At 37.7% G+C, this 24,617-nt stretch overlaps 2 protein-coding genes and 1 pseudogene across 2 annotated transcripts; 2 read left to right on the top strand and 1 right to left on the bottom strand.

Moving 5' to 3' along the window:
• Positions 1-7,216: 7,216 nt before the first annotated feature.
• LOC121800346 lies at positions 7,217-8,570 on the bottom strand (annotated as a pseudogene).
• A 7,992-nt stretch (positions 8,571-16,562) lies between these two features.
• Positions 16,563-21,389, top strand: LOC121798051 (probable methyltransferase PMT5). The gene is made up of 9 exons (XM_042196874.1): positions 16,563-17,044; positions 17,240-18,213; positions 18,339-18,474; positions 18,630-18,870; positions 19,494-19,698; positions 19,872-20,023; positions 20,137-20,440; positions 20,543-20,675; positions 20,755-21,389. The coding sequence occupies exons 2-9, from the start codon at positions 17,708-17,710 to the stop codon at positions 20,902-20,904; spliced, it is 1,827 nt and encodes a 608-aa protein (XP_042052808.1). The 5' UTR covers positions 16,563-17,044; positions 17,240-17,707; the 3' UTR covers positions 20,905-21,389.
• A 572-nt stretch (positions 21,390-21,961) lies between these two features.
• LOC121798048 (14-3-3-like protein GF14 iota) lies at positions 21,962-24,583 on the top strand. The gene is made up of 7 exons (XM_042196872.1): positions 21,962-22,206; positions 22,850-23,156; positions 23,559-23,646; positions 23,736-23,845; positions 23,941-24,086; positions 24,174-24,220; positions 24,336-24,583. The coding sequence occupies exons 1-7, from the start codon at positions 22,134-22,136 to the stop codon at positions 24,339-24,341; spliced, it is 777 nt and encodes a 258-aa protein (XP_042052806.1). The 5' UTR covers positions 21,962-22,133; the 3' UTR covers positions 24,342-24,583.
• The last annotated feature ends 34 nt before the right edge of the window (positions 24,584-24,617 follow it).

Below are 24,617 nucleotides of genomic sequence, written 5' to 3'. Positions count from 1 at the left end.
CCTACGGAGTTCGGCAGCGAAGGCCGACAAGTGCCTCCAAGAGTTCGGAGTCACCTGGCCTAAAGGAAGCTGAAAAAAATCTAGTAAATCTATAAAGGCAGAAGGGAGGGGGAAACGAAGCCCGCATTCTAAGCAGGCCTCGTACACGGTGACGTAACCCTCCGGCGGGGAGTCAGCCCTGTGATCACCGTCAGGTACCACCGCCTTCCCCCCAGGAAAAGAGTATTTTTCGTAAAGGGATATCACAGTATCCTTACTCAAGATACTGTGAAAATACTCTACGGTCTTCTCCCCGGATTCTTTCCGGCTAGAAGACCCCTTACCCCCTTTCCTAACGCTACCCGACTCCGAAGAAGAAGAAGAAGACATTTTTCTTACTTTTTGAAGGTGAAGATAGTCTGAAAAAATTCTTGAAAGCGGAGAGAGAATTTTCGCAAGAAAGAGAGTATAGAAGACGCAACAGCAAAAGTGCTTCAATGATGAAGAAAGAGCGTATTTATCAGATACGGGAAAGATTTCGAAATCGTTGCGCCGTTTCGAATCCCACCTTTTCAGGAATCAACGGCCGGATTTTACTGTCGCATTTAATGCAGGCATGCGCTAGGCACGTCCCCTGACGTCAGCCTCCCCCTTACCGTTATCCAGAATGCCGAAGTGACTCACCTCGCCGAAGTGATCCACTTCGCTTTTCGGGGGGGGTAGTGATGGGGTACGAACTAAACCCTAATGGCAAGCCCAATAACAGTGACGGCCCATCAGCCCAGAGCCTACAGCTCGGTAAAAGCCGACCAGTCAAGCTCTCCTCTCAGATCGGCAAGAGTTGATCGGTAAAGTCCAGCAGTTCGGTCTCAGCATTCGACCGAACTAGGAGTTAGTGGACTCATGAAAGGCCTCCACGACCTCCACTATACCCACGATCTATTTAGTGGTATGAAGCAGTTATTGAGCAGTTATTGCTCACCCACGATCTTGTTAGTGGGGCTGCAAACCACGATCCTAGTTCAATGTATAAATAGAACTTAGATCAGATAGAAAAGGGTTAAGCTCTCTAGAGATAAAATAGCATATAGCAAGTCTGTGTTGTAAGCTGTATTTTCGCAGATCAAGCAATACAAACCTGCCCTCATTTCTCCCCGTGGACGTAGATTTACCTCAGTAAATCGAACCACGTAAATTCATTGTGTCATAATTCTCTACCAGCATTTACTAACATCAATAATTCGCGGAATCATCAGCCAACATCGCAAGATATGTTGAGTTTCTATTGAGACACGAGTTATCGTCACCTGAAGTGGGATAACTGACCATATGGAAAACGAGATTGCACTGTGATTGATTGATTAGTTAGTTTATTAGTTGACTTTTTTCAATGTTTCGAATTTTATAATCATTCCAAATAGGGAGTGTGCCAAGAAATAATCTTAAACTTCCTTTGTCGCACAACAACATGCACTCTTTCTTTTTATTACGTCCCCATAAAATATGCACTTTCTAATTTACGAAACTCTTTTTTCTCTGATGAAGTCATTCTCTACTAACAATACTTTATTTACTTTTTTTCTCTCTTCTCTCTTACTTTACCGATTTTGCATTAAAACTCGTGTCAAACTCAAATTGCATATTCTATTGGGACGAATAGAGTATATAGATAGGATTTTAAAGAATTTAAGATGGGAGCATTTAGTAAACAAATAGTGTAAATTAACAAAAAAATATAGATATGTATATGTAGGGGTGTGATCCGTTGCCAACTTTTCTTAAGTTGCTAACTTGCTAACTCTTCAACGTTGTGTATGAAAAATGTCAACGTGGTGTATTAAAAATGTCAACGTGGTGTATTAAAAATGTCAACACGTTGACATTTTTAATACACTACGTTGGTGAGTTAGCAAGTTAGCAACTTAAGAAAAGTTAGCATTATAACGCACCCATGTATATGTATGTAGAAAGTTTTGAGGAGGGACTGATACGAGACATATCTTCCATATTTCCCATATATTAGTAATTAATATTTTTACAGTATATTTTGCTTAGTTGGTTAAGATGAGATTAGATCTATTTATTTGAGGATTCCACATTATAGATATGTGGGAATATTTCATAATTGGCAATTAATAAAATAAAATAATTTACGTTAGTTTCTTCTTCTTCTTCAAACAACAAACCCTAGTTCTTGTCGTGTGCGATCGACGGGCAAGCGTTCCTGCGACCTCACGAAGGAATTCGTGCGAGGTTAAGGAGTAAGTGTTTTCATTGACGATCTCAGATTATCCATGTCGAATCGAATGGGATGCCGCCCAGAAGCAGCCGTTGTGACGTCCGCTGGAATCACACCTGGAGCAGTTTCCGGCGTCGAGTGGATCGTTGGACTCCTCGGCGCTTGCGTTTGAACATGTGTTGGCGTCGGTTGCACGCATGGAGGCGCACTTGGACACGACGGAGCGGCGGCAGAGCATCGCGCAACCCCCGCCGAGGCCAGATCCAGACCCTCCGTATGATGATTGGCATCGGGGGAGGGGCGATTCAGGGAGAAACAGGGCGGTCATGTCAGCGGCGACGACAGTGGCGTCTTAGCCGCATCTAGGGTTTGACGGGGTGACGACTCGAAACGCATATCTTCCGCATCACATGGAGGAGGTGCCGTGGGATGCATGCGGCCCAAGCAGCGAGGGCTTTCGAGGGACTCAGACGCAACAAGGGTTCATCGGGCCTCGGAGCAAATTTCTTCCACCGTACTCGAAGACGACGCAGTGGGACCGATACGGGGCAGTCAGCGATGGTTTTCGAGGGAGAAGACCTACTGCATGGGATAATCTCGACCACAGACAGGAATTCAGCGCCGGGAGACGCTCGACGGCATGGGTCCGCCCTTGGGGGCGACACGGCGGTGGGGGTTACGCCGCGAATCGTGGGGGGAGCCGCACAAAGCCGATCATAAACTACTTCCGCCAATGTCAGCGTGGGGGTGGAGTCGCATTCTTCAGCAACTTTGGCGTTGGATACTCCGGCGCTGGCGTTTGAGCAAGTCCTAGCATCGTTGGCGAGGCTAGAGGCGAGGATCGACGCGTCGGAACGGCGTGTGGCCATTGCACAACCACCACCGCCGCGACCCGACCCCGATCCACCATACACGGATTGGCAGAGGGGGCGAGAGGCATCGGGGCGGTAGAGAGCAGTTTTGACGACGGCGCTGGCGGTAGCGTCAATACCGCGATTAGGGTTTGGCGGCGATTCTTCAATTCATGGGCCGCAGCATGACTCTGAGGGATATGATGAAGAAATATTGTTAGATGACGACGAGGAGGTTGAGTCCATTGAGGAAGTAAAGAAGGTCGTCGCATCTCTTGAGGCTGCTCGAATAACATCTCACGATGTTGTGGAGAATTGCTTGAGTGAAAATTGTGGTGCTTATCTATGTGCATTAGTTGGAAATAAAGTTGCACCGTCCTTTCCAATACATTTGAATGAGATTGCCTTTATCTGTGGGGATTTGCATGTTAGGGATCCTACACGTTTGAATCCTCGATCAACATCTCTCGACACCGTTGCGAGGTTGATCCCGCCACGCAATGACACGTCATGTTTAAGCATTCTTGGAAGCGTGGACAAGCTTTTCGTTTTGGGATAGAATTTTGCCGACCACATTGGGTATCCTTTGTTGATTGCTGATGGGGGTGATGAAGGGAGACGTTCAACTGTTCGTTGTGCGTTTGATCCAGGAGGAGACGTCTCTCAACAATTTTTGGCTTTCGACTCTAGTCGTTGCTTCGTGGTTTCCACCTTATTGTTTATAATGTGGAATCCTCAAATAAATAGATCTAATCTAATCTTAACCAACTAAGCAAAATATACTGTGAAAATATTAATTACTAATATATGGGAGATATGAAAGATATGTCTCGTATCAAAACACATACCCCACCTGCCAATATATTGGCTTCGTCCTTGATTCTAACGATATTGGGTATTAACGTGTTTGATGTGTATTTAAAATTGAATTCTTAAATTCAAATGTGTTGAATCGACAACTTCTATAGATAGTTAGTGCGACACTTCAATCTTGAACAGCCGAACACACGATTTTCATTGTCCGCACGCGAAATGTGCACTAGCTCTCGCCTGCATAGTTCAAGTTTATTATACTTATGTGGTATGAATTGACCAAATTCAAACAATTCTTATTAAACATGTGCATACAAGTTTGGTAAGCATCATATGAATTTGTCGAAGTCATATAAATCTTACCAAACATGTGTGAGGTCAGCTTCGACAATGCGTTGCAATGGTCTATTTATATGAATCTAGTTGATTCATGCTAGCATTGCCAAACCTAAGCAAATAATTGGTACGCATTGTAGTGTTGAGGTCGGTCGAGTGCAGGGGCGTAGCCAGGATTTAATTTGAGGAAGGGTAAAAGTATAGTACTCCATCCGTCCTATAAAAATATGGGCATTGGATATGGCACGAGAATTAAGATAAAATGGGTAAAGTAGAGATGAGGAGAATTGTATGGCAAAATAAGAGATAAGAGGAGAATGGTAGTTAAAGTAAAGTTAGTGGATAGTGGGACCTACATTATTGAATTGATATAACTTTCCAAAAATGAAATGGAAAGTGAACATATTTTTATGGAATGGAGAGAGTATATATGAAATATTTTTGTAATTTGAGAGGGGGCATTTAGTGTATTTGATATATAAACTATTGTCTGGACCTTTAGATTTCAAGATTTGATGTTAACATATGACAAATAACGTCAACAGAAAATATCAACACAACGCCAATCGGTTGACAATGTGAGTGTTGACATTTTCTATGGATTTTATTGGTCATCTTTCGATATCAAATCTTGATATCTAAATTGATTTTTTATTTTTATTTTGAGGAAACACACCAAAAAGGAAAGAATTTCTATTTTTAGAAAACGGATGGAGTATCAAATATACATATACAGTTTGAAACTCCACACATTTTTCGGCATTTTATTTGTCCAAACGTATGCAATTGAGATTTTGTTAGAATCTTTGTAAAATTATCTTCAATTTGATATATATGAGAAAATAATTTAAAGCGCGAGAGTTATATAAGATTTACAGATTTTAAGGATTGTCAGCACATCGCATCAATGGTGATCCAACACATAGGATTTCTAAAGCTCAAAATCCTTCGTATTTAGGAATTGTAGTCTTAGAAACATTCAAGTTGGAGAAGTGACATGTCGAGTCTCCAGCTACGGTCCATATCTGGAGACACTCCTGATAAAGATTAGATCGATGAATTATGCGAAGAAATTTAAGATGATAATACATGGCAATAAAGATTAGAAATTCAAGCTTAACCTCCAAAATATTGGATGAGGATATAAGACCATGATATGAATATAATCAAAATAAGAAGTTGATATACTCCCTCTGTTAGGTTTGGTATACTGAAAAACATTCTTCGAGCACGAATGAGCACGACTACAATCTTGCTTGTATACGAAAAACTCTACAATCCACTTTTTAAATTCAATTCGGTATTGTTCGAGCAGTTACGCACGAATAGAATCACTATCTTTATTACATTGTGTTTGCTTGTACATTTATAAGATGTTTTACGAATATTTAAATGTATAAAAAATAAACAAAGTCTAAGTCTTTTGCTTAGTAGATCGGTTGTGGGCGTCGTTCACTTTAAGGTAACACGGTCGGTTCTATGCAATGCTTTGCAAAAGAGAAAGAAAAATTTCACAACTTAGATAGGCTTTGACTACCTATCGCAAAAGGTTGCAATGTCAGTCCGATTATTTCTAAGCCTTACTGAAATAAGATGACATTGGTGTGATATAGCATTGAACGGATCTAACAGCAAAACATGTCTTCATGCTATCTACTGGAAGACTAGGTCTTGATAAACAACTATTTCTTAATTAACATATGTTAGCATTGAGCATACGATATTGATTATGCACTACTTTGACTTATCAAATGGTGCGGGTTTTTCGCAACCCAATAATCTTGATATATTGGGTAGTGGTGATTAATATCTAACGGTCCTAGGATTGCTATTATGTTGAATCACGCGTCTGGTGAGTCTGGTTTGATAATGTTCCCAAGAGGAGCTCGAACAAGTTTTTATTATTCGGAAACGGGACAGTTGGAATTTAATTATTCCATGAATGATAAATAAGTGTTTCTTGCTAAGTCCACTCTTGGAATTAATAAGATGTTAATTAATTAAGTCCATAGTAGACATTAATTAATTAATGGACATTTCTATCTTAAGCGCGGGAAATAAACGACAAACAAAACGGAAGCCCGAATTACTTATAATTTCGGATTTGGATGGGTAGTGCAATATTACTTCTATAGTGGCTGCTCGTAATATTCCAATATAAGTTTGTATTAAATTGTGGGTTCAATTTAATTAGTAAAAAACTAATTGGGAAGGTCATATCCAAAACCTTCCATAGATCCCTGACTGGGCCCAATATGTAACTATTATAAATATGAGAATAAATGAGACAGAAAATAGACTTGAATTTTGATGAAAAATTTCGTCCACTCCTAAATAGAGTAGGGGACGATTTTTTCATTAATATTCTCATCCGTGAGTTTTTCAACTCTCCTCCGTGAGAAAGTTCTGTCTTCCTTATTCGAGTCCTAGTATTTTGATAAGATCATCAACCCACCCAGATATCGAGATACAGTTCGGTGGTCTAGTATTGAAGATCATCACGTGGAGAAGGCGCAAGCAATCTTTGATTCTTTGGAGAATCATCAAGGTAAAATGACTAATCCGTATAATTCATGTTTTAGGATTTACTTTCTTTGAGCATGAATTATTTGCGTTCTAGCGTGCAATTATCTGTTTAACATGTGAATTGATTAATCGCATAATCGGTTAAATAGATCCTTACCTGATTTATTTGTTTTGTATAAGTTTTCCGCTGTGCAAGGGGCACCAAACCCCAGTACCATCCGTCCCTAATAATTTGTCACCATTTGACCCGACATGAGTTTTAAAAAATGTAATAGAAAATGGGTTGAAAAAGTTGGTGGCACGTGGGTCCTACTTTTATATATTAGTTTTATAATAAAATGTGAGTGTGAATGAGTTAGTGGAATGTAGGGTCCACTACTAAAAATAGTAAAAGTAAAAGGTAACAAATTTTTAGAGATAGACGAAAAAAGGAAATATGTGATAAATTTTTAGGGACAGAGCGAGTATTTTTTTATATAGTATGTTGCATGTTGGTATGGACTACTCCCATGTCGAATGAGTAGTAAAGATTCCTAGTAGCAGGGACTCTTGATCCGGTTGACTCTGAGTAGTTCCCCGGCATGTGAAACCTGAGACTGTAAGGCACCCCACACTCTCCACCCCCGTCTTTGCCATAGACCGCATTGGACCAGTCGGGCTTCCAAGGCTGCAACAGCCAATCATATTCATGATTGCCAATGCACACCATGTATGGAACTTTGGAAGCCACAGGTTCTATCTGGTAAAAGAAGTTATCCCATAGCCAAGAATAGCCTCTCGCATAGCTTATACCTCCAATGTGTGATATCAACGAAGGTTTGTCGCCAATAGCTTCAAGATCTCAACTTATCCACTTAATTGTGTAGATGCTTTCTTCCTGTGTACGCTTGTGCATTGAGTCGGGTGTAGCAGTCCCCATGTCTCCGAACAAGAAAGCTATCGTCTCACTCGAATCCTTAACTGGAGATACGAAGTTGTATATTGTGCTCCAGCCCCCCCCCCCCCCCCCCAGAATCACTACCCACCTGCCATAGTTTATGCAAATTTAAGCACATTACTAGACTAAAATCTGGACGAGCTTATGATCTCTAGTTTCTAGCAAGCCTCTTGAATGTACTAATAAGCATAATAATTCAAGAAAAAAAAAGTGAGAATTTTTTCTACCGATAATAATACTTCTTCCCATCCTTCAAACCAAGCATGACACCATCATGAATAAAGCCAGGATCCCTCCACCCAGCGCTGTCATTGGCCGGCGAATCGCACATATCCTCTCTCTCATACTGGGCCACCTCCGTACCCGCGACCCGGTCCAATCCATTCTGGGTCAACCCGTATTTCACAAAGCTCTCATTCCCATCATGGGTCACGAACATGACCCGCATCTCCCTGTCCCCGCCCGTCAGCGCCAGGTGGACCTGTTCGGGCCCCCGACCCGGTTCAAACGTCACCGGGTCAGACTTCGCGAGGAGGTGCGTGGTCCTCGGGAGCAGGTTGTGGTCGTGGTCCGTCTTGTCCGGGTGGAAGATCCGGAACTGGTAGTCGGATCGCATGTTGACGAGTGGGATTGTGATGGAGCCCGACCCGGACTGCCAACCAGGCGATGAGGAGAGGAAGATGTAGCCGATGAAGTGGCGATGGCCGGAGTTCACCGGGGTGTAGATTCCGAGCCAGTCGAGATGCGAGGGCGAATCGAGGCCACTCCATTTGATCGTCACTGGGTCGCTCGATTTGGAAACGGATCTTGGGGCGACCGAGATGGAGACTTTGGATGAGGATGGAGCGACGAGGATCGAGAGAAGCGCGACTGTGTGTAATGTGTTCATCAGTTCTGTAATTTTGTTTGATCAAAATTGCTTAGTTCTTCAAGAATCTGAAGTCAGCTCATAGTTTTTACTGTAAAGACTTCTTCATAGTAACATTTTTATGCATATAAGCATCCAATAAAGAAGCGACAGTTAGACAAACTAACCAATGAATGTAGGCTTCAGTTTGAGTAATGAAAATGATTTCACCTAATAACAGAGATTTTGCCGGATTTAAGCACGAAATGACTGTTGTGGCAATTTATTCGAAATTGTTGTCATAATTCAACATTTATCGTGATATAATCGAAAATGTTAATATATCAATCGAATGAATTTTGTTATCAACCGACAAAAATTTACCCACAAATTTAATGTTCCTAATCCTACCTAACTAAACAATTTCTTAAATTTGAGCTGTAATTAAAACTAATCAAATAAAATATAAAGCTAAACCGAAAAACAGTATAAACTCAATATTATTAATTCTTGATAAATTTAACACAAAAAATAATTTCATCCAAAATTTTACAAAAATATCCATTCTACTGGTTATGTCAAACATTGACTGTGGGTAATCAAATAGATTATATTTTTCGGATCAGGTTGGTACCCGGCCGGAATTTCTTCTTTCTCTTTTTCCTCCTCTCTTTCTCTCTTTTTCTCTCACTTTTTTCGTCCAAATCTGTCTGTCTCCCCCCCCCCTCCAAAAATAACTGCCTCCAAACTATATGAAAACTGAATTCAGCCGTTACTGCATTTTCGTACCCGGCCGGGTGAAATATTGGGCATGAAATTCGCCCGGCCAGATGGCTCTTTTTGAGGGCTCATTGGACCTTTTTTCGCATTTTTTTCACCCGGCCGGGTGTATTTTTAGGCATGAAATTCACCCGGTCGGGTGGCTCTTTTTCAGCCTATTCTGGACTCTACGCAAACTGGGCAGTCTGTCAAATTGGCCATTTTGCACGACTTTCTTCAATGACCTTGTGCTCATCCCGAGCTTCATCCCATGTCCCGTTTCACCAACCATTCTACTTCTTACACCATAAAACATACTTTTGTGAGCATCAAACCATATAAATCATGTAAAGCAATGGGAATAAAGATATACTATTTGATTCACATCAGATATTTCCATCTTTTCAACGTTTTGCCTCAAGCCAATTCTAAGATGATACTCCGCATTTATGATGATGATTGTCTCAATTAAGTATGAACGAATGTATCAAAATTTAAGCAATTAAGAGAGATTGTGAAGGCAAATCCGTCACTTTCGTTGCCAACTCGACGATCAAAGAGTTACCAACAAAAATGGAGAATTTGCTTTTACAATCACTCGAAATTACACAAGCATTGATGCATTCAGCTTCTGCATATCCACAATCATCAATAAAAAAATGTCTATTAACATTTTTCTTTAGTTTCATCCCGAATTGAGATTATCATCATCATAAATAAATACAAAGAAGATTTCATTTAAGTTTGTGTGTTGGATTTCTAATATGCATGTTATGGAGTAGTGATAAAATGCAAACTCTAAATACTGTACAAATTTCAAATTAAACTACTATGATCTAGATCATTAGAAAATGTTAACATATGGCAAAATAATAATAACAAAAAATGTTAACATAATATCAACATAGCATCAACCATTGACACTGTGTGACATTTTTTGTTGCTCTTATTTTGTCATCTGTTGACATTTTTAAACGGTCCAGATCATAGTTTGTAGTTCGTATAATGTTTAGAGTTTGCATTTTATTAATCATGGGAGAAATACATGTATAATGTACAGTTTACAAAATAATACTAACTTTAATAAATGTATCGGTATAATTATTAATTTCTTTAATAAATGTATCGGTATAATTAATTTTTATACCTGCAATTACAATAAAATATACACTGTACGTAGTATTTATTTTTTAAAACAAAATCCCATATTTGGCACTGACACATGTAGCAATTAATCACTATCGAAAATTTAATATCATCTATATTGTGAATAAGGAATCAATATGATATTGTCATTATTACGTCGTAAGTTGCGGTAAAATTACCTTATTTGCAATCCAATACGTCATTCACCTTTTCAATTGTTACATCAGCTTAGATATAATAATGAGATAGGAGTATCATTTTCCTAATGTAATAACAAGTTTTCTTTAAATATGTGAGTGGTGCAACTTCCATATGACTAATTGATTTGGAAGGAAATAATTCTGGAAGGAAATAATTCTGTGGGGCCCACTGAAAATGTATTCATTTGTGTTTGTTTGGTAAACCCGAAATGATGTGCAGAATTGGAAAGATGGATTCATTTGACCCCAATGCTGCAAGTTGTTGGACAAATATATCCCTGTCAATTTTTACAAATTCCATGCACTAGCCCCGTTGAGGTGAGAGGCAGCAAACTAAGAAAAACCCATTTTTCATTTCCTCTCCAAAATTGTGCAGCCAAAATTGACCCTATTGCTCCACCACTAACCAAGCAGCAGGCGGTCGTCGGAGCTTAAAAAGGGTGAGGAGTAATCCCATCGCGTTCTCTTTCTTCTTCTCCACTCAAACAAAATTTCTCCCACTACACACCATAAAAACAGAAGAAAATTCCCCTCTGCACGTATTTGCGCACGCTTTCGCCATCTCCACTCAAGGAGATATTGCCAAGGACAAACGACGGTGAGAAGGAATGAGAGATTTGCTTCAAATTGGAGATAATCGAGAGAGATGGATGTGGGTTAGCTGGAGCTTGAGGGTTGATGAGTCATTTTGTGTCCAAATCTGGAAGCACTGTTCCAGCTCGATTCAAATACCACCAAATTTTCAAGATTCATATCTGCCCCAAATCTGATCAACAGTGCGGGCTTTCCCATATCTAGCGGGCTGTGCAGTAATAAAACCATGAAGGTGAACATCTGATTTAGCCAAGAATTGAGCTCATTTCTGGGTATTTCTGGAAAGGTGAACGGGTCCTTAGTAAATTAGGAGATACTATCATTTACTCCCTCCGTTCCATCTCATGTGATAGATTTCTTTTCGGCACGGGAATTAAGAAAATGATATGTATTGAGTTAAAGTGGAGAGAGTAAAGTATGTGAGAGAAAAAGTAAGAGAGATAAAAAGAGAATAAAATAAGAAAGAGACAATAAAGTAAGAGAGATAATAAAGTAAGAGATGGTTGAAGTTTTGTTTTTAGCTAAAAAAAGAAATCAATCAATTGGGATGAGACAATCCAAAATGGAAAGCTGATCACTTGAGGTGAGATGGAGGGAGTATTATTTTTCTTTTGCCCTTTAATTTGTGCTTGCTTAATCATCTTGTGTATTTGAACTCAGTAAAATGTGTTTAGTTAGAACATATGTGTTTAGTTAGAACTCTTACCTTGTGGGGAAATAGAACTGTCCCTGATGAGAAGAGAGAGAGAGAAAAAAACGTTTAGAAACAAAGAACAGGGGAAAATTGTGCTCTTCAAGTTTCCCACATATCAAAGTCTTGCTACTCATCGCGATCGAAGGTCCAAACATTGTCCGATCGTCTTGAAATTTTAACTGGAGGTAGAACACTATTCAACACAACTTCAATATAGACGATTATTTCACCTCCAGCCACATTCTAGAATGAAGTTTGACAAGTCTTCTACCTCCAGATAAAATTTCAAGACAATCGGATAACATTTGGACCTCCGCTGATAGCGAAAACTGAGAACTATGTTGTGCAGGAAACTTGAGCACAATTTCCCCTCTTATGTCATTTTTCTCTCTTTTCTTAATATGGACGGTTCCTACAGACTAAGGACCCGTTCACCTTCCCTGAAATGCCCAGAAATGGGCTCAATTCTGGGCTAAATCAGGTGTTCAGGGTTATGGTTTTATTACTGTCCAGCCCGTTAGATATGGGGAAGCCCGCACTATTCAGTGCATTTAACGCAAGAAAAAAAAAACTGACGAACTAGGTGATTTTCAATTCTCGTTTCACTTTTTACATCAAGAAATGATTGTGCAATTACATTTTTGCCCCTCATCTTCCCTTACCATCGCTGATTCTCTCTCCTTCCTCACATTCACATTTGGCAAACCTAGGCAACCCGGCATCCACTCTTTCTTTTCCGACATACAGCCGGTGCGTGCATCGGCGTTTTGGAAAACTACTCTGGGCACGCTGCTCACACCCCGAATTGAAGGGGATATTATGTTTTTACCCCAGAATTGAACGCAACTTTATTCCGGATTTCTCGCCCAATTTTTCCGTTTTGATTCTACAATTCAATTCAATTTTTCTTCTTATTGGCGTTTGATTTCCGTGATTCAGCTATTGTAGGGTGTGGAGCAAGGTTGATTTTTTTCCGTGATTGTGTGGTTGGCTAATTTGGGATTTTGTGCACAATTTAGCGGAGCGAGAAGAGAATAAAAAATAGATTTATGCACTTGTGATGGATTTAGGGAGTGGAAATTTTGGTGTGGTGAGCCTTATGTGAAACAAGGAGGCGGAAAGAGCTCGTGGCGATGAAATACATTGAAAGGGGGCATAAGGTTTTCATTCTACCTTTTGTTATGCTGATTAGTACTACATTCTGATTAAATTCGTTCTTTTAATTTGTTTGGTGCCCTTTTTTTCATCCAATCTTTGTTTTCTGAACTAGATTGATCAAAAAGGTTGAAAATTGTAGTGCTGTTGCAGAGGGATCATTCCAAAGATGGCGGTGGCTGATGGACAATGTGATGACGACGAAGGCGCCGCCGCTCTCTTCAAGGAAGAAGGCGTCGACTACGCCGATGACATCGATCATTCCGATACACCTATTCTCCTTCGTCCCCTCGCCTCAGCTGCCGAGTCTGGCAACCTCGACGCCCTCCGCCAAGCCGTAGATGCTTTTGATCGTAAGATTGATGAATCCGGCTATCTGGAAATTGCCCAACTACTTTAAGCTCTGCTAATGACAGTGTGGAGCGAATGTTGGAGACTATTGGTATGGAAGGGGATACGCCTCTTCACCATGCTGTTGGAGACTCTGGTCTGATGCACAAAAAGAAGTTGAAAATTGTAATGCCTGCTGAAAATTTTTGTTTGGAGTTTGAAGGGGTATTTTTGGGAACACACTCATATAAAGAGAATAAATAAATAAACCATAAATGCAAATATGAGTTTATTTCTGCCTCCTCGAACAAGCCAATTGATTTAAGAATATGTGGGCCCAACCTTATACAAATAGCAAAGGAATTTAATCAATACATTTGGAATGGCGAACACTGAACACGCCCTAAAGGTAGGATTTTGTATGTTCCCATTTGACCTATTTAAGTAGTTAAATGAGAAAATTTTATTTGGACTTTTTTTCTATAAGTTGGGAGCCTTAAACGAACAAAAAGCAAGTAACACACAGATGGTTAGTTTTATTTAAACTATAATCAATCAAAGTTTTGCATATTTCTTTTCAAAATAATTAGTTGACATGAACATCATGATATCTTCTCGCTTCACCCGACCTGCTTGTGAACCTTAAAAATAAATGTATTTGAGTAGCAAGTCCAAAAATGGACATAAATGGAATGTCCAACGATTTATGGTTTAGTATCGTATAGGAAGGCCCAGCCCATTCCACCATTGTAGGTTGTAAGGATCTGATTTACTCGCTTCATTTCTTTAGAGGTATAAAATGATAGATGGTCAATCTCACAAAATATAAGAAACCAAAGAATTATAGATTTATAACCAAGATCTACACAATACCACAACCAATTTTTATATATCTAGAACTATATCACCACTATAACAATAAGCTGCACAAGGAAGTGGAACACATGTCACAAACATAAATCACGCGTGATACACCATTTTATGGAACATATACCCATTTAAAAATATTACTCCCTCCCATTTTATGAAACATATACCCATTTAAAAATATTACTCCTTCCATCTCATAAAAATAGGTTATATTTCATTTTTCGTCCATTTCATAAAAATAGTTCATATTCATCTACAAAAACAATTTTCTCATTTTCTTTTATTACTTTATTATTTATGAGTTCTGTCATCCACTACACAATTTTAACTATTTTTTCTTATCATCTCCGACTTTATCAATTATGCAGTAAAATTTATGTCAACTCTAAATAGTCTATTTCTATTGATAGTTCATTCAACGTGAAGCATATGTCAACGCTTAAATTAATGTTTACGCAACACAAATCATTTCATTCTGTCAAATCATTACTAAATCATATTGCTTAAATTATGTTTATTGCTTAATCAATCGTTTCAGTTTTGCACCATTCTTAAATGTACTAAAATCTGGGCATAGTGAATTCACTGAATTGTATGATTAGATGGTCATGGTGTCAAATCATTACTAAATCATATTTTTCGTAACGTAATTAACATGTAATTATAAAAAAAATAGACAAGAAGACACCTTTTTTTTATATAATAGAGGATAATTGAATTACAATTGATGACGCCATTCTTAAGAAATATCGGAATTTCTTTAAAAATATGTATATGTACGTAGCCGGCTGGCCATAAAATGATAGTACTACTATTTTTTATAAAAATAACAAAAAAATATGTAGTACCAATAATTTAATAATCTTATTTAATGTTTAAAGATCTAACAATACTATTATGTATTGCTACTCATTCTAGATGAGGGATGATGATGACTCTAATAAATATAAGAGTCATAAGATTATTATATTATTCAAGGAAATTGTAATCAATAAATTAATTTTTATTTACTAAATCACCACTAAACGAATGGTTTTTGTTATGGTTGAACAAAGTCACTTTTACATTCATAAATTAATGATTAATTATTAGGAGTATAACATTATTTACGTTTGATAATGGTTTGGCGAACCACCCTAACCTAATATCACGCAGCAGCAATGATTCTACGCCAGCTTACACCAATTAAATAATAATCTAAATAAAGGCGTAATAATATTGTCGGTTCAAGTAAGCAGCCGAGGTATAACCTTTAATCTTTTTTATATATATATTTAGCTTATTACTAATTCAAAATTGTGAAAATACAGTATAAGGAATAAGGTTATTGGAATTATATTTGTATATGTCTCCTTAATTCTGGGCTGTTTACACATTAAATTTGGTCGTCCATTCGCAGCTTTTAGTATTTCAATATTTAAGATAGAAATAAATTTTAGTATTAATTACAGTTGTACCACTTGCTAGTGCTACTATTTAAAGCAAGGCTTATACTCTTTTTGTTATTTTCCACTTTCCAGATAGGAATGAATAAACGAAAGAGTCACTTTTTTACTGGCAGAATCTCTCTTTAATTATACAGTTAGTAGTAGTATTAGTTAGAACCGAACACTTTTTGTTTAATTTTTTTTAAATCGATCTGAATACATATAACACTTTTTTGTGATTTTTTTAGTGGGAATTTAAATTATTTTCCCAAAAAGAAATGTATTTAATGTAGATAGCATTAAATGAATGTAGCACGAGTAGGCAAATCTTATATAGATGTTGCATTTCTATAATATTTTATTTCAAATAAATGAATGTAGCACAAGTGCACAACCAGATCAATTATTTCTCAGTAGAGATAAGGTTAGATCTGAATAGTAAAACTTGTCTAAATCAGTATATATAGGGTAGATCTGAATAATAAACTTAACTTTAGATAAAGTACTTTTGACACTTCGAATTAAGGATAAAAAGTAGATTAATTCACAAAATCACTATATTGTATCACCACCAAAATCTAATCAAATCCAGATTTTGTTGCATAGGAACATTAAAAACCCTAAAAATCCAACAAAAGCAGAAATCCTTAGTAAAGCCAAATCCGACATATTCTCTAAATTTTATGTGATTTTTGCAAACGATATGAAAAGCTAAGCTACAACTGTTTGTAGATTTTAATAGTAATAGTAATAGTAATAGTAATAGTAATAGTAATAAATTAGTACTACCTTTAATCAATGGTCAAATCTCGTTAATACTTAATAATTAAATAGTACTACTAATGTTTTTGAAAATAAATTAATTGAGTGGATTATCAGCTATTCTAATTGTGTAAACTTAGAAGATATTTATTCTTTTTCCTATTATAGAGACTTTTGCTCAAGGTGGATTATTTAATTGGATTAAGAAACAATCTCGAAATAGAAACAGAAAAGAGGAAGACAGTTTGTGGTGTGAAAGTGCAAATAAGAATAAAATGGTGGGCTAGAACACAAAATATACGAAGAGAATAATTGAAGCTTGATTTTGTGTTACCTGAAATTTCGAGCCTCGGCAGATTGGATCTTAGAAATCATAACCATTTGGAATTTCTGTTACACTAAACAACTAATACTATAATAAACAAATAATATCAAATCCAGCCATTAAATTATAGAGAACCTCCGAAAAGTTGCTCAGAAGTTTTCTCTCTAGATGTCAATGGCGAATCCAAACTCTGCTGCTTAACCGCCGTCGACACCTGATTTTTTTGGTCTGTATCTCCGCACTTCGAACTTCCGGTGAGCAAAAACTCAATTGACACCTCTTTTTTAAATTTATTTCTCGTGCGTTTGTGTGTTTTGCTGCTTTTGGTTTCGCGGTAATGCTGATTGTATTGTTGTACTGCGTTGTGGATCTGATCTGAGTTTTGAGATCTAGGTGGATTTTTGGAATGAATGCTATTAGTGAATTATTTTTGTAATGGCGTAATGCAGGCTTGGCTTGATCTGGAGGCTTTTTTTGTTTAATTCGCGTGGTGATTGATTGAGAACTGAATTTGTTTTGATTTCGTTGAGTTCGGCATTGGTGTTTTGCGTATTTGTGGCGGTTAATTTGGCTTTTAGTGAGGCAGTTGGTGATTGCAATGCTTGCAGGCTTGAAAGGGAAAGTTCGCGCGATCTGAATACATACGTCATAACTTAGGATCGTATTGATATTTTGACAATTGATAGCTGAATTATGTGAAATTACAGCTGGTTGTATAGTTTGGTGGATTCTCAATTATTGGTTTGAGCCGATTCTAGCTGAGATAGTTTGGAGTTTTGTTCATATAATTCGCGATAAAATATATCTGATGATTGGTTATGGTCTTCAAAGTTGTTGGAGAATGAAGTTGGAGCAATAACCAAACTCCATTTGGAAAATTTTTGCATTCATTTTGAAGAGCATCACACGAGTTGGACATGAGGAGCTCTTGGTACAATAAACTATTATTGACCTTTGGGCCAAAACCGCCACTCAACTGGTTGCTTTTGTTTGTGGTTAGTGCATTAGTTTTGGTGGCACTATTGGGATCTTCTCCTTCTAATCAACTTGATTCCCTGACTGATCCTACAAGACCTGACATTTATTCGAGCTATAGAAGGTTGAAAGAGCAAGCTGTCAATGATTACTTGGAATTGCGAAAATTAGGAACCAATCCTTCAAAGGATTTTGATCTCTGTGGGAAGGAAAGAGAGAATTATGTCCCTTGCTACAATTCGTCTGCTAACCTGCTAGCTGGTTTTAAAGATGGGGAGGACCTTGATCGTCATTGTGAAGTATCACGAGATAAAGAGTATTGTTTGGTTCGTCCGCCAAAGGATTATAAGATCCCTTTGACCTGGCCAGGTGGAAGGGATGTGATATGGAGTGGAAATGTGAAGCTGAGCAAAGACCAATTTCTTTCATCGGGAAGCATGACAAAAAGGTAATCCTTTTTATCTTTTTACGTTTTATGCATTGTAATTACCTGGGAAGGATTACAAGATTTCTTGTACTATAACTTTACGAGGAAAAAAAAAAGTTGAAATGTTGATATTGCAACTGCTCTAGGCTGATGTTACTAGAAGAGAATCAAATTTCATTTCATTCAGATGATGAGATGGTCATTGATGGCGTGAAAGATTACTCTCACCAGATCGCTGAGATGATAGGACTGGGGAGTGACACTGAATTTCGTGAAGCTGGTGTAAGTTTTTTAATCACCGCAGATGTCATTTTATGAGTCAGGACAACATATTGGCTGTTTAAGACTTAAGTAATTTTTGCACTTGGAACTAGTATTGCAGGATGTCATTTAATATTTGTTCCATCATATTAAATTCTTTTCCTGCTGCTTTGCAGGTGCACAATGTATTAGATATTGGGTGTGGCTTCGGTAGCTTTGGTGCACATCTGCTCTCACTTAAGGTGATGGCAGTCTGTATGGCGGCATATGAAACAACTGGCAGCCAAGTTCAGGTTGCTCTCGAGAGAGGTCTCCCAGCCGTCATTGGAAATTTCATCTCAAAACAACTACCATTTCCTTCCTTATCATATGACATGATTCACTGTACTCAGTGTGGTATTTTGTGGGATGACAAGGGTACTTCACTCAATCATTCTACGATATTGTTCTTTCGATCTGTTTTTTCTTAAGGCTAGGATTTATTTGTCATGGGACATTCTTTCGTGGTCTTATATGTTTTGTATGATTTTCTTTGTGTTTCTTTCTGATTAGTCTATTATACTTATGGAAGTAAGGACAGGCAGTGGGCAAATTTTTTGCAAGAATAATTGTAATGAATTGCAGTATTGAGTAAGAGCAAGAGTATCTCAGAGTAATAAAAAAATCATGACCACTAAGGTATCAATTGTTGACTTCCAATTGAAGAAAAATTTCAATTAAGATAACGCAAATATTTTGTTGGATAACACACAATGAATAACGTTATGATTGGATAAATAGGAATCAATTTAGTCTTTTGTGTATGTATTTTGGTTTTTAATGTGGTTGTAGATTTATGCTTTTCCTTCCTTTTTATATGTCTGAATCACATTATATGTAAATCCAACTTTTCTGCTAGAGTTATATATAATGTGTGTGCTCAATTGAGTTGAGGTCAATCTTTCTATGATAACTAAACAAGAAAACTCAAGCGACTGTATTCTAGAACAGGGACAGTTTTGTCTGCTTTCTGTTGCTAATGACGTGCTACTCTCTATCAGATGGAATGTTTCTTATTGAAGTTGATAGAGTCCTCAAACCTGGAGGGTACTTTGTTTTAACCTCACCCAGAAGGAGGCAAGGAAGTAAAGGTGCCATTGCTACTCCTCTTGAAGAATTTATGCCAAAGCTTTGCTGGAATCTTCTGGCTCAGCAAGACGAAACTTTCATCTGGCAGAAAACCACTGACACTAAATGCTACACCAGGTCAGAACAGTTACTTCATTATTATTCAATCGATATCTTTCAGTTTCACGTGCACCATGTTCTTATTCTGTCTTTGTTTTTGATACTCTCCTTGGCAATATTTATTTTCATTCATCATATAGCCCAATTATTTTCTTACTAATTCTGTTAAAAATTTTTGGTTTGGATTGTAGTAAGCGGACTTTCCCCCTTTGCAATAGGGAGGATGGACAATATTACCATAAACCACTTGCACAGTGTATAAGTGGGGTTGGTACCAAGCGTTGGATTCCAATTCAGAACAGGTCTTCTGGTTCATTGAGTCCTGCTGAGCTTGCGATCCATGGTATGTTACACGTAGTTGGAAGCCTTATGATGTAGAATATCCAGGCTTGGTACTTGGTAGGCCCTGCCATTTTTAGCTTACAAACAAATTAATTACTTTCAATTTGATTACAGGAATAAATCCTAAGGATTTTTTTGAGGACTCAGTGTACTGGAGATCTGCTTTAAGAAATTATTGGTCACTTCTTTCTCCCTTAATTTTCTCTGACCATCCAAAGAGACCTGGTGACGAAGACCCAATGCCCCCGTACAATATGGTTCGAAATGTGATGGACATGAATGCTCGTTATGGAGGTTTAAATACTGCCCTTTTGGAAGCCAGAAAGTCTGTATGGGTAATGAATGTCGTTCCCATGGGTCAACCTAACACACTTGCTGCCATTCTTGATCAAGGTTTTGCGGGTGTCTTGCATAACTGGTAAGATGTTAATTCTGGTTCCCCTGCTCACACTCTACATTGCGACTGAAAGTTCCATATCATCATATTTATACTTAAAAAGTCCCAAATTTTATACTGCAGGTGTGAACCTTTCCCCACATACCCTCGCACATATGACATGCTTCACGCAAGTGGACTTTTATCACACCTTGCTTCAGAGAGATGCAGTATGCTTGACTTAATTTTTGAAATGGACCGCATTCTTCGGCCTGAGGTAATCTACCATATGCTTATTATTCTCACTTGATAAGGCTACCTAAGTCTTGATTTTCTTGAACTTTGTTTGCTCGCAGGGATGGGTTATAATTTCTGATAAGGTTGGTCAAGTAGAGATTGCACGAACTCTTGTGACACAGCTCCGGTGGGAAGCCCGAGTCATCGACCTTCAAGATGGCAGCGAGCAGCGCCTGCTAGTATGCCAGAAACCATTTCTGAGAAAATGAGGTCTCCTTCTATGGAAGATCTCACCATCCCTATGACACTCCGCTCGTTTTTGAACGAACATCTGATCAAGCACACACACTATCTGGTTTTTGACACTGAAGATGAAATCACATTCAGTTATGGTGATGATGTAGTTATAGCAATGAGGAAGTATATGTGGTTTCCAACACGTTTTTCTGGAGATCAAATGTAATTCATTCAAAAGATGAGAAATTTTGGAGGTTGTAGATATCTATCTGAGGGATGTTTGCTGCCACAGTTCAAAGGAAAAGAAGATTTTTCCAACTCTAAAGGAGACAGACAGACAAACAGATTGTAGCAATTCATTTAAGTCGTTCTTTGTGGTTTTTATATTTTATTAATTATTTGTGTAATTGAATTGTATTTGTATTTCTCTAGCTACAATCGATCAAGTTCAGTTGTAAAAGATATTGCAATTTTATCTTCTTTCATTCCCATTTGCTATTTATTGTTGTGAATCACATTTCAGTTTCAGTTTCAACTAACTTGCTTATATTCATTTTGGACGATATTGTTTACACATGAATGGTTTGTTTTAAAATTATGACACTATAAATGACATACTACTTCCTCCGTTTCTACTCTTCATAGTTTAGGCAAAATTTTTCATCACGAAGTTTAAGAAAATGATATTGAATGTTTTAAATAAATAGATAAAAAAGTAAGAGAGAAAAAAAAGTTGAGAGAATAAAGTGAAAAGCGAATAAAATAGAGAGAATAAAGTAAGAGAATAAAATAAAATAAAAGAAAAAAATTAATATATATATGGTAATGACTAGCTATGAAAAAACTTTCTAAAATAAAAAAATGACTCAAGAGGAAAGTGTATTTGTTTTCTATAGTTGTTTGGAAAGTAGAAGCATTTTTGCCCATTTAAAAAAATTTAGAAATTCCTAAAAAAGGCCGACAGCAACGTCTTGTATTTCATGACGCAGAAGAATAAGCAGACACGTGTGAACCACAAGTTCCCAGAAATACCATGATTTGCGCCCTCACTTTCTCCAAATTACACAAATGACCCTCATCAGACGGCCCTAAATTTTCTCTCCACTCTCTCTCTCCCTCTCCCTCTCTCTCTCTCTCTCTCTCTCTCTCTCTCTCATTCATTCGTTCATCTACTCTCCCCAACAAAATCGAAACAGCTCAGATTTTTTCCTTTTACTCCTGCAATTCGTCTTCCGCATCTCCAACCTGCAAAATCGAGAAAATGTCGACGGAGAAGGAGAGAGAGACTCATGTCTACTTGGCCAAGCTCGCCGAACAAGCCGAGCGCTACGATGGTATGAATCATCTTTTTTTCGTGCAATGTGTGTTTGTATTTCATATACATTTATACAATGTTTATATGTTCGAGCGCGCGCCCGTGTGTTTCGACGTTTTCGTGTGTAGATGTGAAACTGCTTAGTGATTTTGCCTCGTGTGACGGCAATTGTTTTACAACGGGATCTTGTGTATTGTGTATTGTGTGTGATCTATCGGCCAAATGGATGCAATGTGAACGCTCAGTTACCTGAATAGGTTTGCTTCTGAGTTAGAAAACGATAGGATTAGATATCAACTACCTTACCTCGCTTGATAAGAAGATTAGAATGGGAATCTTTGATTCAAAATAGGGGTATGTGTTTTGTGCATTTTTCTATGTAACGAAGTTTATGTTTATGCTAATCTGTTGGTTTTCATTTCATTGCAAATCACTTATGTTGAGGATTTTGTAATTTAGATTTTGGAGTCGTAGAGGAGAAATTTAACAAATTATACTATTTTCTTTTTCTCGAATGAAACGAGGAAAAGAGCTATTCTGTGGTATATTGGTTTGCATGCTATCATCTTCTATGGTCAATATAAATATATAATAATAAGTATAGCTTCCCTGGGGTTCAGTTCTAATCAAACATATTAATGGGATGAATGATTCCTTTGCAGAAATGGTAGAAAGCATGAAAAACGTTGCAATGCTAGATGTTGAACTGTCAGTGGATGAAAGAAACCTACTTTCTGTGGGTTACAAGAATGTCATTGGTGCTCGTAGAGCTTCATGGCGAATCATGTCTTCCATTGAGCAGAAGGAAGAGTCCAAGGGACATGAGAACAATGTGAAGCTGATTAAGGAGTATCGGCTGAAGGTAGAGAACGAGCTGTCCAAGATTTGCCAGGACATACTGGCTGTCATTGACAAGCATCTCATTCCCTCTTCTGGATCAGCTGAAGCAACTGTTTTCTTCCACAAGATGTGAGTGAAATTGTTATTCGACTTCTGGGAACAAAGTTTTTTCATATCTATTCTGTTCTGATTACTTAGCTTCTTTCTTCGTCTTGGGATCACAGACAATGTTCCCTAGTAGTATGCTAAGAATTAGATCTTGTTCATTACTCTCAAGCAGTGTGATGCACCTTATTCGTACTGACTATCAACAAGAAGAGAAAAGAAGGCATATGTTTTGTAAATTGTAATTGAGTCTTTAACCCTTCATTATATGTGATTAGTGAGTAAGAGCCCGATTTCACAGAGAGTAGGATTGGAGAATAGATTTGTTGGATGTTGTTAAGATGAACTTCATGCAACTTTACATTTTCATTCTGACTAAAATTTATTTGACTTCACTGATTGAGCTCTGTACCTTGTAATTTTCAGGAAAGGTGATTACTGTCGCTACCTTGCTGAGTTCAAGGTTGACCAAGAAAAGAAAGAGGCAGCGGATCTGTCCCTGAAGGGCTACGAGGCATGATACTCAACAAAGATAACTAATAAACTAATCTAGTCAAGCATAATTGATCATATTTCTTACACATTCCATTTTTCCAAATGTAGGCTGCGTCAGCCATTGCTAATACAGATCTGTCCTCTACCCATCCTATCCGTCTTGGTCTTGCTTTGAACTTTTCAGTGTTCTACTACGAGATCATGAATTCTCCTGAAAGGTAATATTGTTACTAAGAAGCATTAATGCATGGCATCATTCTTCGATATCTTCACATCAATGATGTTAACCTTTTTTGTGTGTAATAATTGGCAGGGCCTGCCATTTGGCTAAGCAAGCATTTGATGAAGCCATTGCTGATTTGGACACTCTGAGTGAAGAGTCTTACAAAGACAGCACTTTGATTATGCAGCTTTTGAGAGACAACCTCACTCTCTGGACCTCTGATTTGCCTGAAGATGGTATATACGTTTTTACTCGTCTTAAAATGCAAACAGACACAACGTAGAAACAAACAACTCATTATAACTGCATTTTTCCCTGTTTAGGTGAGGAGAATGTGAAGGATGATGAACCCAAACCAGCAGACGCTGAGGTAAAATTTTGATTTGTTGTTCTTTACATATATCAATTTTGACTTGATGTTCTTTACATATATCCCAGCCGATCAATATCTACTAAGATGTTCAAAATTGCATTTTCTCCTGCAGAATTAATGCCATGGTGCAAGATTTGCATCTAATTTATCATGTTCTTCCAAAGGGTGTGATGTTTTTAAGCTTCCTAAAGTAAGCAGCATATGTAGGGAGAGTTGGTTAAAGATTGAATCCCTAATGTCAGAACAAGATGGTGATTTACATATTTCTTTTATGCTAGTCTGCTGTAATTTTTTATCCTCCAATTCTTTATTCACATTTGGTTCCTTTTTGTTGATGCTGATACAATTTTATTTTTGATAGAATTTGACATCACATTACTCTTTATCACATGGT

This window comes from Salvia splendens, chromosome 4, assembly GCF_004379255.2.
Source record: "Salvia splendens isolate huo1 chromosome 4, SspV2, whole genome shotgun sequence".
Lineage (NCBI taxonomy): Eukaryota > Viridiplantae > Streptophyta > Magnoliopsida > Lamiales > Lamiaceae > Salvia > Salvia splendens.
Note: the sequence above shows the minus strand (reverse complement) of the source record. Positions and strands in the feature narration are given on the sequence as shown.